At 37.1% G+C, this 16,738-nt stretch overlaps 1 protein-coding gene across 1 annotated transcript in view; it reads right to left on the bottom strand.

Annotated features, from left to right (window-relative positions):
- Window positions 1-7,240: 7,240 nt before the first annotated feature.
- LOC107650348 (WD repeat-containing protein 82-like) overlaps window positions 7,241-16,738 on the bottom strand; it is a 229,783-nt gene continuing 220,285 nt past the window's right edge. Inside the window, exons 4-7 of the mRNA XM_056809482.1 lie at window positions 12,699-15,608; window positions 9,482-9,701; window positions 9,317-9,390; window positions 7,241-8,416 (exon numbers count right to left, since the gene is read on the bottom strand). Coding sequence (XP_056665460.1) covers window positions 14,641-15,582 — 942 coding nt within the window. The 5' untranslated portion in view covers window positions 15,583-15,608 and the 3' untranslated portion in view covers window positions 7,241-8,416; window positions 9,317-9,390; window positions 9,482-9,701; window positions 12,699-14,640. The remainder of the gene's footprint in view (window positions 8,417-9,316; window positions 9,391-9,481; window positions 9,702-12,698; window positions 15,609-16,738) is intronic.

Raw genomic sequence — 16,738 nt, 5'->3', positions numbered from 1 at the left:
ATTATCCTAACTCATAAAGGGATCAAAGAACAAATCAAATAAATAAGGACTAATTATTTTGAATATAATTATAAAAATGAGACAAAATAACATCTATGGAATGCAGCTAATGCAGAGGGAAAAAAAGCTCTCTCAAAATACTTATTAACAAAAGAAAAAAAGATGACTCATGAATTATGTAACTAAAAAAAATAGAAAAATCAACTAATTAATCACTCCAAAACAAAAGAAATAGTTGAAAAAAAAACCCTTACCTTCTATCTTGGAGTCAATACTGTGTATTGGTTCTAAGGCAGAAGAGTGGTAAGGGCTAGGCAATGAGGGTCAAGTGACTTGCCCAGGGTCACACAGCTGGGAAGTGTCTGAGGCCAAATTTGAACCTAGGACCTCCTATCTCTAGGCCTGGCTCTTAATCCACTGAACTACCCAGCTGCCCCCAGAAGTAAAATTTTTGATAAAATTTAATAAATGAAAAAGCAAAAATACCACTGATTTGATAAATAAAACAAATAACTGTGTTTATTTCAAGATCATTAAAATTTGATAGGTTGTGAGAAATTTTGATTTAAGGAAAAATGAGAAGAAACTTAGATTACTAAAGTCAAAAGTGAGGCTGAAAATTTAATAATAAATGGAGAAAAATTAAGAAAACAATGAAAAACTTCTAAATCTAATTAGAAACCAACAAGATCAACACATTAGATAAATAAGTGGATTATGTAACTAAATTACAGTGGGGCATATTAGAGAGAGGGACAGTCTTGGGACAAGGAATACCTGACAGATACATACTAGATGTATGACCTCTGATAAGCTTTTTAATCTCTCCATGTCTCTGAATAAGTAAGCCTCTTAGATTATCATCTGAAGACTAGTTGTTAATCTGAATTAGTGGAAAGAGGTTTCATTCTGGGAGTTGGCTACACTGATGGTAGCATATGTCTCAAATTCCAACTCCCAATATTTCAATACTTTGAAAATATGAAACAATTAAATTACCAAAAATAGAAACTGCACAACTCAATGTGAGTATAAAAAATTGTGCAAACTCCCAAAAGAAGGAGAAAATCTCCTGATTTGTATGAATCTATGACTGAGTTCTAGGAAACCTGGGAAACACAACTAATTTCTAAGCTATATAAAATATTAACAAAATAAAGAAAATGCTATTTTATTGAACTTCAAATACAGAGATACTGATACAGTCCTGGTATCCCGACAAAGGGGAGAAGTAGAAAAATAAAAACAGAGATGAATATCATCAAAAAATTAAGCAATTAATTAATTACCCATAGAGCAGAAGTTACATAAATCTATTCAATTTCCCTTCCTTCCCATCCAAGCTATGTCCAGGTTAGATACAGACCTGGAATGTAAGAATGGTTATATATTACAAAAATAATTATCATTATTAAGAATATGAAAAATAAAATATTAAAAATCATATGAATATATCAATAGACATAGAAATAGACTTAAAGAAAACATAGGTTAAATGTTATAAAAGGCAAAGGAAATATAACTTTCCTTTAATAGAAGTCATCTATCTAAAATTGAGTTAACATCATTTGTAATAGAGTAACATACAAACTTTCCAAATATATTTAAAGATGAAGCAAGAATATCTACTATTGGGGGCAGCTGGGGAGCTCAGTGGATTACAAGCCAGAGCTAGAGATGGGAGGTGCTGGGTTCAAATTTAGCCTCAGACAGTTCCTAATTGTATGACCCTGAGCAAGTCACTTAACCCCCACTGCCTAACCTTTACCATTCTTCTGCCTTGGAATTAAGACCTAGTATTGATTCTAAGATGGAAGGTAAGGGTTTAAAAATAATACTGTTTGTCTCCACTATTACTTGACAGCATGCTTTCCCAGGCACCAATGAAGTGAAGTACTATTTTCCCATTCCCATGTTTTTAAGCATGTTTTCAATGATTTTATCAGATGTCTTCATTGAGGATGAAAACAGCTACAAGATCAGCTAACACACTGATGGTAAGTTGTTTAATTTGGAAATTCTACAAGCTAAGAGGAGGGACAATTATTGCACTGCTTTCTGTTTGCAGAAGATTCTGCAATTAATTCAGCCTCTGAGACTAAGATGCAGCTGAATATGGATTGATTCTCTGCTAGTGTTTGTATGTACTCATATCTCCTGACCAACAGGCATTCTACCATAGGCAAATACAGAGATTTTCCAATCATTAATCTTACCATCACCCACAATCATTTCCAAGGGGGATGAACTTAAAATTCCTTTAAATAATCATAACCACTTAACATTCCATATTTCCCTCTACGTTATAAAAACAACTTGAAATATAGGCAGAGAAAGTTGATTTTCATAGAATAAGGGGGAATTAGAAGCAATTCCTACACACAGCAATCACATCACAGAGGATTGCTTGCTGACCACCATGCCACCTGTCCACCTACCGTGCCAGGGTCCAAGTCCAGGCATAGGCCAACTTTGGGATCTTTGGACACTGCATATAAGACCAACAGAGCACCCCACACCTAACATTTGAAGTCCCAGCACCTGGTACCAGCCCACAGTAAGGCCTGGAACTCAATAGTGATTGGCCCTTTCAAGCCTGTGCTATGGTGAAGCCCTTACCCCCAGGGTAAACTATCTCAGAGTGATGAGTCCTACAAGCCATCAAAATAGGAGTGAGAATCAGCAGTTTTCAGAACTCCCAGTCCACAGGCAATGAAATGCTATGTAAATGAGCAAATAACGAAAGAAATACCTAACCATAGAAAATTTCTATGGTGACAAAGGGCAAGGCACATAATCAATATAGGACAGAGAGATCCAAACAACTATATGCAAAATTTCAAAGAAAAATGAGAACTGGTCACGTATGCTGAAAGATTTCAAAAAGGAATTAAAAATCAAATGACAGGTGGTAGAAAAAAATGAAAGTAATGCAAAAAGAAAATAGCAGCTTAAAAAGCAAAATTGGTTAACTGGGAAAAGAGGCATAACAATCCAATTAAGAAAAGAGTTTTCTAAAAATCATAACTGTCCTACTGGAAAAAGAGGCAAAAAATCCAAAAGAGAAAAGAGTTTCTGGCAAATAAATAAAGAATTTATTTGCCAGAAAAACATAGGAATTATATGAACATAAGATTACAAAACTTCTCACATAAATAGTTAGATCTAAACAATTGGAAAAAAACATTAATTGCTCAAGAGTAGGTAGAACGAATAAAATAAAAATGATAATCCTTCCAAAATTAATTTATTTATTCAGTTGCATATCCATCAAACTACCAAAAACTATTTTATAGAATAGAAAAAATAATAAGGTTCATCTTGAAGAATAAAAGGTCAAGAATATCAAGGGAACTAGTGAAAAAATATGTAAAAGATGGTGGCCTAGCTGTACCAGATCTTAAACTGTACTATAAAACAGTAATCATGAAAACAATCTGGAACTGGGTAAGAAATAGAAAGGTGCATCAATGGAATAGATAAGGAGTAAATGACCTCAGAAATCTAGTGTCTGGTAAACCTAAAGATCCCAGCTTTTGGGATACAAATTCACCATTTGCCAAAAACTGCTGGGAAAATTGGAAAACAGTATGGCAATAATTAGGTTTAGATCATAATCTCATACTCTATACTATAAGGGTTAAAAATTAAGGGGTTGAACTAAATGTATAAAAATGTGGTCACCAAAAATATATTACTCACGTCAGAATGACTTTTTATAGCAATTTATTTACAAAAGGAGAAAGTAAAAGTAAGGGTAATGACAGAGAGAGAGTGTAGATAATTACTCTGACCCAGTTTGAACCAGGCAGGGCTTCAGAGGCCCCAGCAAAAGGGGGCCCAGAGGGAAACTAAATAAGGATTCCAGTAACGAGGCCTTCTCAAAAACAGAGGCCTCTCTGGAGGTTTGTCTCTCCAGAGTCAGGAAAGTAGTCAGCCTTTTCACTCACCCATGTGGTAGTTCAAATAAAGATTCAAGAACAGTCTCATCAAATTTCAGAGTCTCAGGTCCATGAAGCAGATCTTTTACAAGCCTCCAACTCGAACTCCCACTACAACTCGAACTCTGAACTTCAAAGAACTCCCTTCACAGGAAGTTGCAACTGCTTTTAAAGATGCTTGTCATTTCCTGTGCATTCCTTCCACTTGATGTGGACCAATTATGGCTGTAGCTTTGCTTAGGACTCCCCGGGGGGGCAGTCAGTGGTTTCTGATTTGTCACCCACTTTTGCACATATGGGTCACAGACCTCTCCCACTTAAGCATAAAATGGGGTATATACTTCTGGTGATTAAATCTAAAAATAGGCAGGGAAGAGTTAATCCCATCTTCAGAATACCAAGAGAAGATTAAAAAGGGTATATGATTTAAACATAAAGAATGATAAGGATCTATGCATAAGGGAAGACTTGATGACCAAACAAGAAATAACATTACAAGATGTAAAATGAATAATTTTCATTATATTAAATTAAAGTTTAAAAACTCCAATGAAGCCAAGATTGAAAGGGAAACAACAAACTGGGGGAGGGGGAATTGTATAATAAATTTCTCTGATAAAGTTCTAATTTCTCAAATAAATCAAGAACAAAAACAAATTTATTAGAATCCAAGTCATTCCCCAAGTTATAAATGGTTAAAGGATATGAATAGGCAGTTTTCAGATGAAGAAACAAAAGCTATCAATAATCACATGAAAAAGTGTTCTAAATCATTGATTAGAGAAATGCAAATTAAAACAACTCTGAGGTGCCACCTTACACCTATCAGATTGGCCATCATGACATTAAAGGAAAATGATAAATGTTGGAATGGATGTGGCAAAATCTGGACACTAATGCATTTCTGGTGGAGTTGTGAATTGATCCAACAATTCAAGAGGGCAATTTGGAATTATGCTCAAAGAGTTATAAAAGAATGTATACCCTTTGAACCAGTTATACTACTACTAGGTCTATATCCCAAAGAAATAAAAAAGGGAAAGGAACTGTCTGAACAAAAATATTTATAACTGCTCTTTTTGTGTTGGCAAGAAATGAGAAACTAAAGGGATGTCCCTCAATTGGGGAATGGCCGTACCAAATGTGGTGTATGAAGGTGAAGGAATACTATAGTGCTATAAGGAATGATGAACAGGAGGATTTCAGAGAGTTAGAAAGTCCTACATGAACTGATGCTGAGTTAAAGAAGCAGAGACAGGAAAATATTGTACACAGTAACAGCAATATTGTAGAATAATCATATATAATAGACTTTACTACTAACAGCAATACTATGTTCCAGAACAATTCTGAGGAATCTTATGATAAAGACTGCTATCCACTTCCAGAGACTGACCTGCTGGACTCAGAATGCAGATGAAAGCATAATATTTATTACTTATTTGAGTATATGTTTGGGGGTTTTGGTTTTGTAAGATTATTCACTTACAAAAATGAATAATGTGAAAATGTTTTGTGTGATAATACATATTGAATTGATTGCAAGCTCTGGGAGGGGTGAGGGAAGAAGGGAGGGAGACAATTTGGATCAAATAACTTTGGATAACTTATGTGGAAATGTGCTATTAAAATAAAAATAATAATTTTTTTTTAAATGCTATCCTCAGACACTTACTAGCTACATGACCACAGATGAGCCATTTAAGCCTTTAATTACATCAGTTTCCTTACCTGTAAAATAAAAATAATAACATTTACCTTCCAGGGTTCTTGTGATGATCAATTGAGATATTTGCAATAGCTTCAGCATAGTACCAGACACACATTAAAGCCTCACTTTACCAACTACCTATTGGACATCTCATACTGGATGCCCTATAGGCATTTAATAATTAATATGGTTTTAAAAAAATCTTATTATACTTGCTTCTTTTCCAAATACTCCACTCATTCAACCGTGTCATTACTGTCAAAGGTACTATTAATCTCCCAATAACCCAGGCTCATAATCTCCGTGTCATTCTCATCTCCTCTCTCTCCCTCATCCTACACACCCAATTTGTTTCCAGGTCTTGTTATATCTACCTTCTATCCATTCTATCCTGCTATCCATTCATACAGTCACTACTCTGATACTGGTCCCAATCAACTTGTGTTGTCTTGTGGTTGGTCTTCCTTGCTCAAGTATGTCCTATTCCAATCCATCCTCCACTCAAGTTGCTAGAGATTTATTTCAAGAACAATTCTGACCATGCCATTCCTCCATTCAATAAAATTGCAGTTGCTTATTAGTGCATTCGAAAATGTACCAATTTAATGAATGAAATTTAAAGCCTTTCAGAACTCAGATCCTTCTGACTTTTCCAGTCTTCTTAAATTTTACACGTTCACCTGCTCTACGATTCAGCCACACTCATCTACATGTAATTCTTTAAACATGTAATTCTTTATACATCTCCCATCTTTGCATTAGCTGGCCCCATTCCAGAAATGAATGCCCTGTCCACTCGCCTCAGCCTTTTGGTTTCTGACTTCTTTCAAGCCTCAGCTCAAATCCCATCTTCTGTAGTCCTTTCTCAGTTGTCCCCCCATGGCTAGTGTCTACCTTCTGTGACATTTAAAAAATTCATATTGTATTCATCTTCGATGTGCGTTTTTGGAAATCGTCTCCACCAGAAAGGGGAAGGGGCATGTGTTTATCCTTTATATCATCAGTGCTTAGCACAATGCTGGGCTTAATGCTTAAGTAATACCTGTTGACTAAATGACAGGGCAAATGCTAAAGCCTTGAGTTCCTCTATGTGCCTGGAAGCTTGGCACCTGATAACTCCCAGATTGTCTAAGTGGTACAAAGAGCCACATCACTATGCCCAACACAACTCAACTCAAGCCTCCCAAAGATGATGATATCTGGACTATTAAGAGATTTATGCAGTGATTTGAAGGAAAGATAATGAGTAACAGCATCCCATGGTAGTGTTTTTTTCCTGGTAGACAGTCAGAGATGGGGGCTGGGAGGCTCAGAGATCATGGAAAAGAAGGGAGGGCAAGTTGGCAGCCAGAAACACCTTGTAGCCCTAGAGATGAGTTCTGGGGGCCCAGGGACATTTTTAGAAGGTGTGAAAGGAAGGCAAGGGGGCAGGGTGCACTGCTGGGAACCATCAAAGTTAAAGGACATAGCCATTCTTTCTGTTAACATTCATTGAGTAACAAAACATTATATGAGGTAGACATCCGTTATAATCATGCTATTAGGCAGTTTTGTTCAATTGCTTAAAAACAATTTTATTTTTTGAATGATGAAGTTAACAAATATTGCATAAAATATACATCCCCTTACATGAAACAAGGCAGAAGAAATACATCAAACTGTAAACACCTTCCTGTTTATGTTTTTCTAACTTCTGAGATGTTATAATTTAACTTTGGGGTCTGTATTGATGGCATATCCCTCTGTAGTTCTCATAAATTTTAAGAATGCTCAGAGGCCTTCCTTCTTTATTGTTATTTCTGGCATCACAGTCCCTCGTTCCCTTCAAGTAACAGGTTTTATGTGGGGATGTTCAGGTGTTTTGTTGGGAAGTATCTTTTATGTACAAACATATATTTTGTCTGAAAAGAGAGATTACTCTGAAAGACAAGTATATGAGAGTGAAGAAAGCATGACAAAGACGTGAAATGAAACAGATTTGTCTTACTATAGGGCTTAATTTGTGCCATCAATGACAGGGGAAGTACCACATTTGAACTTTCATATCTCTGATGCACCTTATGAAGAAATACAAATGAAACCAAACCTTGAAATACTACATTGTCCAATAGGAAATCAAAGAACATTAAGAGAAGAACACACCCACAGAAAACAACATACCAAGTTTATAAAGAGGAAATGATGATGGACATCCCACAAAATATGGTATCATGTTAGTGGTGTCAAGACTTAGATAAAGGCCCTAAACAGACTGGGCGAGAACCCAATAGCAGCTATTTGGAAGAACATGGAAAAGTCACATAAGATCTTAGAGCCTGGATGGATCTTAATTGGCTATCAAGCAGAGAGTGCCCATATCAATGAGAAATACAAACAGCAGAATGTAGAGAGCGCATATTACCCAGATGACAGTAGTTGGACTAGAAGAACAATGAGTTAATGCTTTCATATATCTTAGACAAGCCTCACATATGTGCAAAGATATGATACTCGGCCTAGGGGTGAACAAGAAGAAAAAGATTCCAGGGAATAATGTATGTAGGAAACCAGGGATTACATTCAATGATCTTAAAGCTACTCCATCACAAAACCAGCCCTTTTCAACTCCAGTGTTCTCTACAAAGATGAGTAGTTGCTGTGCATCATGGAGATCTGTGAGGTGACAAAGGATTCAGGTGACAGGTGGCTGAATAGGTAATGGAGAGACCCATGTCATGGAGAAGCAGGCCACAGCACATGACCATCGATGATCTGCCTACAGGGACTAATGGAAAATGTATCATTAAAGGCATGTATGACCAGAAAAGTTGATTGGAAGAGCCAATACACTGGCACCTTCAAAGTACTAAAAGACCAAAAGAAAGTCTTCAATGTGCAGATAGTTTCCGAAGGAAATAGAAAAGAACTGTACAGAATAAGCATGAGTGGATGGATTCTGTCTTTTACACTGGTGAAAGGAATGAAACCTTCCATTTTTGAGATTCCAGATTCACTGGGGCACAAAAATCATTTGTTCATAAGTGATGGGAGAGTAGGAACTGTGTCTCTCTCACCTCTGTACTTTCTAATGCCCCACACTGGACTTGTGCACACATTAGGTGTTTTAGAAATGTGAGCCTGCATTCAAGGATTTGTAGAATGTAGCCAAGCGCGCATTACTAAGAAATTACTGTCAACTTTCATGGGTTATTTTTCAAAACCTGTCTAGATTGACCTAACTTTAATTTTCTTCACCTGAGCATAAACAAATGCATATAAAAGCAAAAGCATTTTTAATGATTAAGAAATTATTTCTGAGTTTGGCGGCTTGAAATAACTTTTCTCTGCTGATGACTTTCTATACAAACACCTGATAAATCAGTGATAAGAGAAGAGGTTATATTCTCCGCTATTTTGGGAATCTGTGACTCACATCATGAATCATACTGTAGTGCTCCCTAACGAGCGATCTATAATGTTTGCAGAGAGATACCCTACAGTATTCAATAAATGATGAGAGGTTAGGGTAAAGTGCAGTAGACAACAGTCTAATCATATTCTGTCTGAGACGTTTTGCTTGGATTTTTCCCCCTAAATCATACTCTGAATGTGATAAATACGCTGTGACAGAAATACTATAATTTATCATTCAGGTGCATATTGGAAATTAGATGTAGTTACTTACCATTGTTAAGGATCTCACTATCTGGATTATCCAACCTTTTCTTCGTCTTTTCCTAGGAGACCTGTATCAGAAACCTAAAGAAAAGGGATAATATTTTGATTAAATCAATGTATTTATTTCTGTATTCTCAATGGGAGAAAGTCTAATTTTTTATAAAATTCTTACAAATAGGCTGTCTTTCTATGTGGCAAATATTCATAGGTGTTATCTTGTCATTGTCCTTTGTTGTTTCCTTGGTCCTCGATGATAGGAGATGATCCATAGTAGCAGAAGTCGCTGGAAAAGGGAGGCAGGAACCCTCCACTCTGATACTTGGCTCTGTCACCAGCTGGCTGCAGGGACGGTGGACAAGGCACTCGAAATGCTCTGCAATGCAATTTCTCATCTTAAAAAAAAAAAAAGAGCACAGGTTCAGACACTCTCTTGTATTAATTGAGGCCCTTTTGGTTGCCTGAGTAAATTTACAGATGTCTTCTCAGAACAAGGGTTTCAAATAATTAAAAGAAATGCTAAAAACAGTTAGATGTTAGTGAAAATAAGCATGGAATATTTTCTCATTCAGCTTCACAGAAGTCTTAAAATCTGTCCAAGGACCCTGAGGATCCCAGGCTAGGAAGGTGTGCACCAAATGAGCACTCCCTCTGTGTTCAGTTCCAATATTCAGCAAACAAGGCAATTTTTTGTTAATGCAAGTTTTCTTACTGTATCACAAGAAGACCAAAACCTTACTTCTTGGTCAGAATAACTGAGACTAGAAACATTAGAAGAAATGCTTAATAGGATCCAGCCTTTGGTCACAAGTAAAACCACAAGCACATCGGCCATGAAAGTGAAGAGCAGTGGAAAACTATACAAAATGGAGGTGTTTCATGGACCAAATAAATGATAGAGCCGCGATATCCTTTCGAGGAAGTTCAAGCTATAAAAAACTAATTAAGACCTTTCTTGGCTAGTCTAGAAAATTGTCAGTTAATCTGCCTACATTTTATCACAGTCTTGTTGCTAAATGAACACTTAAGAAAAGGGTTTCTGTCCTCTGCTTAAAGGTGCTATTCACAGATGGGAAACCAAGGGTGGTAATATAGGAAGTTTCTTGCTATCCTACTTAACAGCTCTCTAATTATAATATTTAATTGCCCAGTGTTCTATTTTAAGGTTACAAATGAAGCAAAGCTAGTGTAGTAGGGAAAAAACTGTAAAAATATAAACCTCTCAAAAATCTACCTGACTTTAGTGTGGCTCAGTTAAACTATGACTAGAAGTCACAAAGTACTACTGTGAACTTCTGTTTTTTTTTTTGCTATTTTTTTCCACAAGGATAATATATTTAGAAGTCAAATGTGAAAGTTCTCAAAGGTCAAGAAGTCAGAGAACTAGAAGGGAGCTCGAGCCCATGTAGTCCAATAGCCTTATTTTACAGATGAGAGAAATCAAGTGATTTGTCTAAGGTCACCCAGGTAGAAAACGGCATATCTTGGAGTGGGAATGCAGGTATTTGGACCCCAGATACAGCACTCTCATTACAGTGGTTCATTGGGGAATAGCTATGACCTTGGTAACTTTTCATCAGTGATTAATTAAACCACTTAAAATCACAAACTCAAGCCCAGAGAGGTCTTTAGATATCATCTAGCCAAATACTTCATGAAACAGAAGAGAGGAAGTAAGGCCCCCAAAGGTCAAATGACTTAAGGCTTATGGACTTACTAGGTGGCAGATCCAGGATTAGAACCCAGGTCTTTCAACTGCAGCTCAAAGCCCTGCCTTACTATACCTGCCATGTCAGCAGAGAGCAAACTGTGCAACCCTGTCGATCTGAAAAGGGCTTTGCTCATGATCATGGCAATAGACTGTGCTTAGCTGCAGAACAGGCTCATTATTGGATAAAATGTAGCCTTTTTGATATTAAATTGTAAGTTTTTTTTTTTAAAGAAAAGGCAGATGTAGAGAATTCTTTACTCTAAAGGTATCAATATGTTGCCAATGAGCCCATAGCACTAGCAAGGGGGCCTGAACCAAATTAAAAAGTAACTAAGGAACACTTAAAATAAATAGAAAATACAATAAAATACAGAGAATATATCTTAAAACTAAACCAATATGTAGCCCACCAAGATCTTTATACACCAATTAGTTTCTATTTGAGCATGGCACCCCTGCTTTAGAACATTCTCTTCTAACTTGAGAAGTTTCTATTTATTTCCCCAGTTCTTTTAGTCTCCATTCCTCTTAAAAATTTTCCCTATGATTAGTTTTAAACTAATCTGATGCTTTAAGCATATAGCCCAGCTCTTCTCCTTTTCCCTTATATTTGCCCACTCTGTCCCTAGTTTTTAGGTTTTACCCAAATTAAAATCCAATAAAAGACTTTTCTCTTCTAATTGGCTAGTTTGAAATTCCTCCTCTTCTCTTCCCCTTCAATTGAGCTTTTCATTGCTTATACTCTTTCCCAAATTTTTTTGCTTTATTCCCCTGAATAGACATCTTCCATTTCTATCTGTCCTGAACTTTAAATTTCTACTTTCATATCTTTAGGTTTTTGATAGAGTTGAACCTCCTTAACTTCCTGGTTTGAGCCATTTCTCTAATTGCCTCCTTTGTTGGGTTGTTTATTTTTCTGCGGTCCTGTCTGACTCTTAGTGACCCCATTTCGAGTTTTCTTGGGAAAAATATTAGAGTAGTTTGCCAATTCCTGCTCCAGTTCATTTTACAGAGAGGACTGAGGCAAGCAGGATTGAGTGACTTGCCTGGGATCACACATCTAGTAAGTATCTGAGACTGGATTTGAACTCATGAAGAGAAGTTTTCATGATTCCAAGCCCAGCATTCTCTCCACTGTGCCACCTAAATTCCACCTTTTTTAAAGCTTGACCCATTGTTCCTTTTTTTTGGTTATACTTTAATCTTAGAGCTATCAGTTTACGAGTAAAATAATGCAAACGGAAATGCCCAATATTGTCCTAACATATAAATGACCCCATTTCTAAACTGCCTGATCCAGTTGGGCCCCCTTTCCTCTCCAATGGCTGTACCTTCTCATTTCCAGATGGCACCAGGAGTTTATGCATCTAATTTCTTGGGCCAGGATATTATTCTTGGAGGCCCAATAGTTTCTCCCAATGTGCCACTACTTTCCCCAAATTATACACATCATGAGGTCCCCAATTTCTATCACTGGTATACACTTGTTTCCCCCCGGGAGTGTAGTTCAGTGGCGCCCCCTGCCGGGTTGAGACACCTTTTCTGATTTCCCTATTTTAATCTCTCTCCCATTCTCCTCTAGTCCTTACAGAGATACTATAGGATTCATCACCTTTTTGACATTTCACTCATTTGTCTCTGCCCTTACCACAGTTTTGTGCCATAAAATATAAAAATTTACCTGTAATGGAGTTGAGTCCGCTGGGCTTCAGCTCTGCTCCACACTGTAACATCTCCAACTCTTCATATTTCTGCTTACATCTTTATCTACTTGTGGGCTAAATCTCTTTGCAATCCCTTCTTGGTTGTTGTTGTTTTACTATAGGCCAGTCTTTCACTTTTAATAAACTAAATGTTAAAGGTGGGCTAATTCACTGTGGAGATCAGTATTCTGCTCAAGGTTTTGTTTTATTTGGAAATGGGGGCCAAAATACCTCAAATGCATCTCTTTTATGGAATGTCTTTTTGTTGGCAGTTACTGTCAGGTTAGTAGGGGACAGTCTTTGTTGTCTGTTTGCAATCCTTATCTTTTCAGAGGGAAAAAAACAGTCATTGGTTTCTGTGGTTTCTAATGACTCCTTTGCTTTATACTTAAAGTTCTTTTCTGGTTGGGTATAGAATTTGTTGTTGATATTTCTACTGTCCATTTCAAATACTGTACACTGAGCATGAAAACGTGGGGTTCTTTTCACTTGAAGCGACCTATGAATTCTTTTGATGGATGTTTAATTTTGAGTGTTAAAAAGTTCAGGGCAGTTATTTAATATTATTTCCTACAGTAAGGTGATCAGGTTATCATTTTTCTGAGAGTCTTTGATCTTTAAATTGTCTTTGTACAAAGTCAAGGGTTTTCAATTGTATGGAGATTGCATTATTTTAATGTTTTTCAAATTTTGATGGTTTTAATGGTTTTTTTTCTGATAGTTTTTGTCCCCTTCAGTATTTTTTTAGGACAAATCTGTTCATGTCTCACAGACTCTAAAGATGCTTTCAAGGAATAATCACACATTTTTCTGTTAAGCAAATTTTTGTCTTTATATTGAGAGTCATAAATTCTGCTATGTAATCATCTCTAAAGTCTTCTCTACTGTATTTCCTCTCTTTTACTAGTAGTTGTGTCATCGCTTGATGCTCATGTTCTCTTTGGTTTCTGGAGGTCTCTGGTAGTTTCTCATCAGGCATTGTTTCTTTTCTCTTTGGCTTATCTCTCTATGATGGTTTAGTATTCATTTGCTTTTATAATTTTAGGATAATTTCTTTTGAATTATTTGTTAGCGCTCTGGGTTTTAAGAGAGCTTTCTAACTCTTGACATCTATAGTATTTTTGCCTTTTAAAATGCCCCCACCCTTTAATTATTTCTTATGTCCACTCTCTTTAATGGTGGGTATAATGCCAGGGTAGGACTATGAAACTATCTCAACCTCATCCCAAGATGGAGGATGTAGTGTTCAGTAGTCTGCATCTGTAGACATAGCAGTTTCAGAGAACGAGCTAGGGTGGGGGGCCCAAGGCATAGCTATATATACGAGAGATGGGACTGTGTGATTTTTTGGTATCTTACAGGTCTTTTAAGGACACAGTCTCCTATTAGTAAAGCACTCCAATATTTAATGATATCATTCTTAAAAATCCATTTGCCAGTTTGGTTTGTGTGTAGTACAAGCTTACACATATGGCTAAGATTTTATTTGCTCCTCAATGTAAAATAAAATTAAAAAGGATGCTATGACAGGGTTCCACACTCACATTCATAAGCCTGACATAGCTCATCTCCAATGGAGGGTTTCATGTAATATGGAGCTGGAAATAAAGAGGTTTGACTTCATATCTGCAGCACTAAAGAGTTCTTCTAAAGGAAAGGAGGGGGGAAAGGAACGTAGGCAAAAATCGTGTTCGTGAAAAAGGACTGTGTGGAAGTCATCAAAATAATAATAGTCAATCATTTTTTTCTTTTTTTTCTCTTTTTTGCTTTTTTTTTCTTTTTAAATCTTTTTTTCTTTTTTTTTTGCTTTTTTAAATCTTTTTTCTTTTTTTTTTCTTTTTTCTTTTTTTTTAAACTCAGTTCTTTTCATCCTCAATGTGCCTGAACTTCAATGTACAGACACAATTGATAAGGATGAGATTAATCATCAATAGTAGGCAGCCAGAATGACATGTTAGAACATGCACTGGCAAAGGTCATGAAGTTAGGATTGAACTGTAAGCAGGTTATGGGACCTGTGTGTTTCGCATCCAAAACAGCCACTTTCTCTCCATTTTCTCCATTCCAGATATGGATCTTACCATCTTCAGACCCAATCATAACAAACTGAGAATCTGGAGTGAAGGCAGCCTCCAATGAGAGAGCCTGGTGGTTGTTATACCCTGAAAAAATATGTGTCACTATACCCTTAAAGGCATCAACTACATGGAAACAGCTGCCATTGGTATATAATAGGATGTGTTTGCCATCCTTGCTAAATTTTAAGCCCGTCCACTCATAGGTCTTATCCTGCTCCATTCTGAAGGTTGCAAATGGACCCTTATCAAAAGAGCGGAGATCATAAAGCTTAATCATTTCAGAATTGACTCCAGCTGCAAAAATTAACCCTTCTGGGTCAAATGAACAAACTGGCTTTCCCTGGAGATGCATTAAACCCTGGCAGTTGGGAGATCGAAGATCCCAGAGTCGGATGGTTTTATCTATAGACCCAGAGATAAAGGTTTCATCTGAGGGTGACATGGATAAGGTCACCACGGTTTTCTTGTGCCCATGGAAGTATCTAATATATTTGTTTTCAGGCAATGACAGGTATCGGATTGCATCATCTATTTTGTTACAGCTATATATTACAGTGCTTTCTGCCCGTGTGTATTTAATTATGTCTACACCATATTTCTTACTGTACAGGGTTCTCTTCGGTTTGCCCTCCTGACAGTCATACAGAGTGATGGTATCGTCACTGTTGCTTGAGACAGCCGTCTCACCACTGACACTGAAGTCAAAGCTGTTGATTTTGTCTGAGTTCTCACGGAAAACCTTGGCTACACGGAAGCTCCGCAAAACACCATCTGTGAGCTTCATGGTTCTGCAGGCCTCGCTGGCTGTACCTGGAAAGAGGAGGCCTTAGAATTAGAGGGGAAAAGGTAGCTAGAGCACATAGTAGAACAAGGAGTAGAATGGAATAGAAGCAGTAGTAGGGTGGGCAATGGGGAGAGTAAGCATGAGGGCCTAGGGTTGAGCTAGAGCCAGCTCTGACCCTCAGACTATTGCTAATTTTCATTCATTATCTACTTAGAAAGTAATCAAGCAAAGGTTAATAATATAGATTGAACTTAAAATGTGTCCTGCAAATGTTAATAATGCAGAATCATGTGTACATTTTTTTCTTTCTTTAAAATTTTTTATTTTAATGACAAATCCTATGTACATTTTTTAAGCTAGTTGTATCTAATTCCATACTATATGGTATAATAAGTGCACCACTCACTAAATCTAATGTGATTTAATCTAATATATGATATGGTATATTATAATATAAGAATTATAATAAGAATTATGAGGCTGCAGCAACCTAGAGGGGGAAAGGCAATACTGGAGTTACAAGAATGGGGTCAGCAAAAGTTCAATAGGTAGAGGGGTATGTCGCAGTTGTGTGGCAGAATAAGTTGGGAGCAACAGAAGGTCATGAAAGAGACATGACGACGTGCACCTGTGACGCTGAGCAACGGCTGAGTTGGGAGCAACAAAAGGTCATGGGGGGGAGGAGCATGAACAGTTGTGAGGAAGAGAAGGATGAGTGGTGAGGCGCTGTATGAAGTAGGCGTGGCAACTGCAGAACACAGATCGAGGGAAAGTGAAAGGAGATAGGACGAAGAAAGGGGGAGGGGAGAAGAAATGGGGGACAAAAGGAGAACGAAGGATTGGCGGAAGGCAAAGTAGGAGGAAAGAGTAGACAGGGGAGTGAGATGAGGAAAAAGTAAAAGGACGAGAAGGGTAGAGGGTAAAGGGGGGGAAGCACATTTTAGGAACATATTACGCGCCTAACATTATACTATGAACTTTGCGTAGCTTGATCTTTCCAATAATCCCACCAGGCAGATTCTAGTATATTTAGCCCCATTTTGCAGCTAAGGACCGCACTGAGGCAAGCAGAGATTAATAGACTTGCCCAAGGTCACACAGCTAGTGAATTCTGTGGCCAGATTTGAATTTAGAAAGTTGTCCCAAATGCCGCCTC

The sequence above is a fragment of the Monodelphis domestica genome, chromosome X, assembly GCF_027887165.1.
Source record: "Monodelphis domestica isolate mMonDom1 chromosome X, mMonDom1.pri, whole genome shotgun sequence".
Classification (NCBI taxonomy): domain Eukaryota; kingdom Metazoa; phylum Chordata; class Mammalia; order Didelphimorphia; family Didelphidae; genus Monodelphis; species Monodelphis domestica.
Note: the sequence above shows the minus strand (reverse complement) of the source record. Positions and strands in the feature narration are given on the sequence as shown.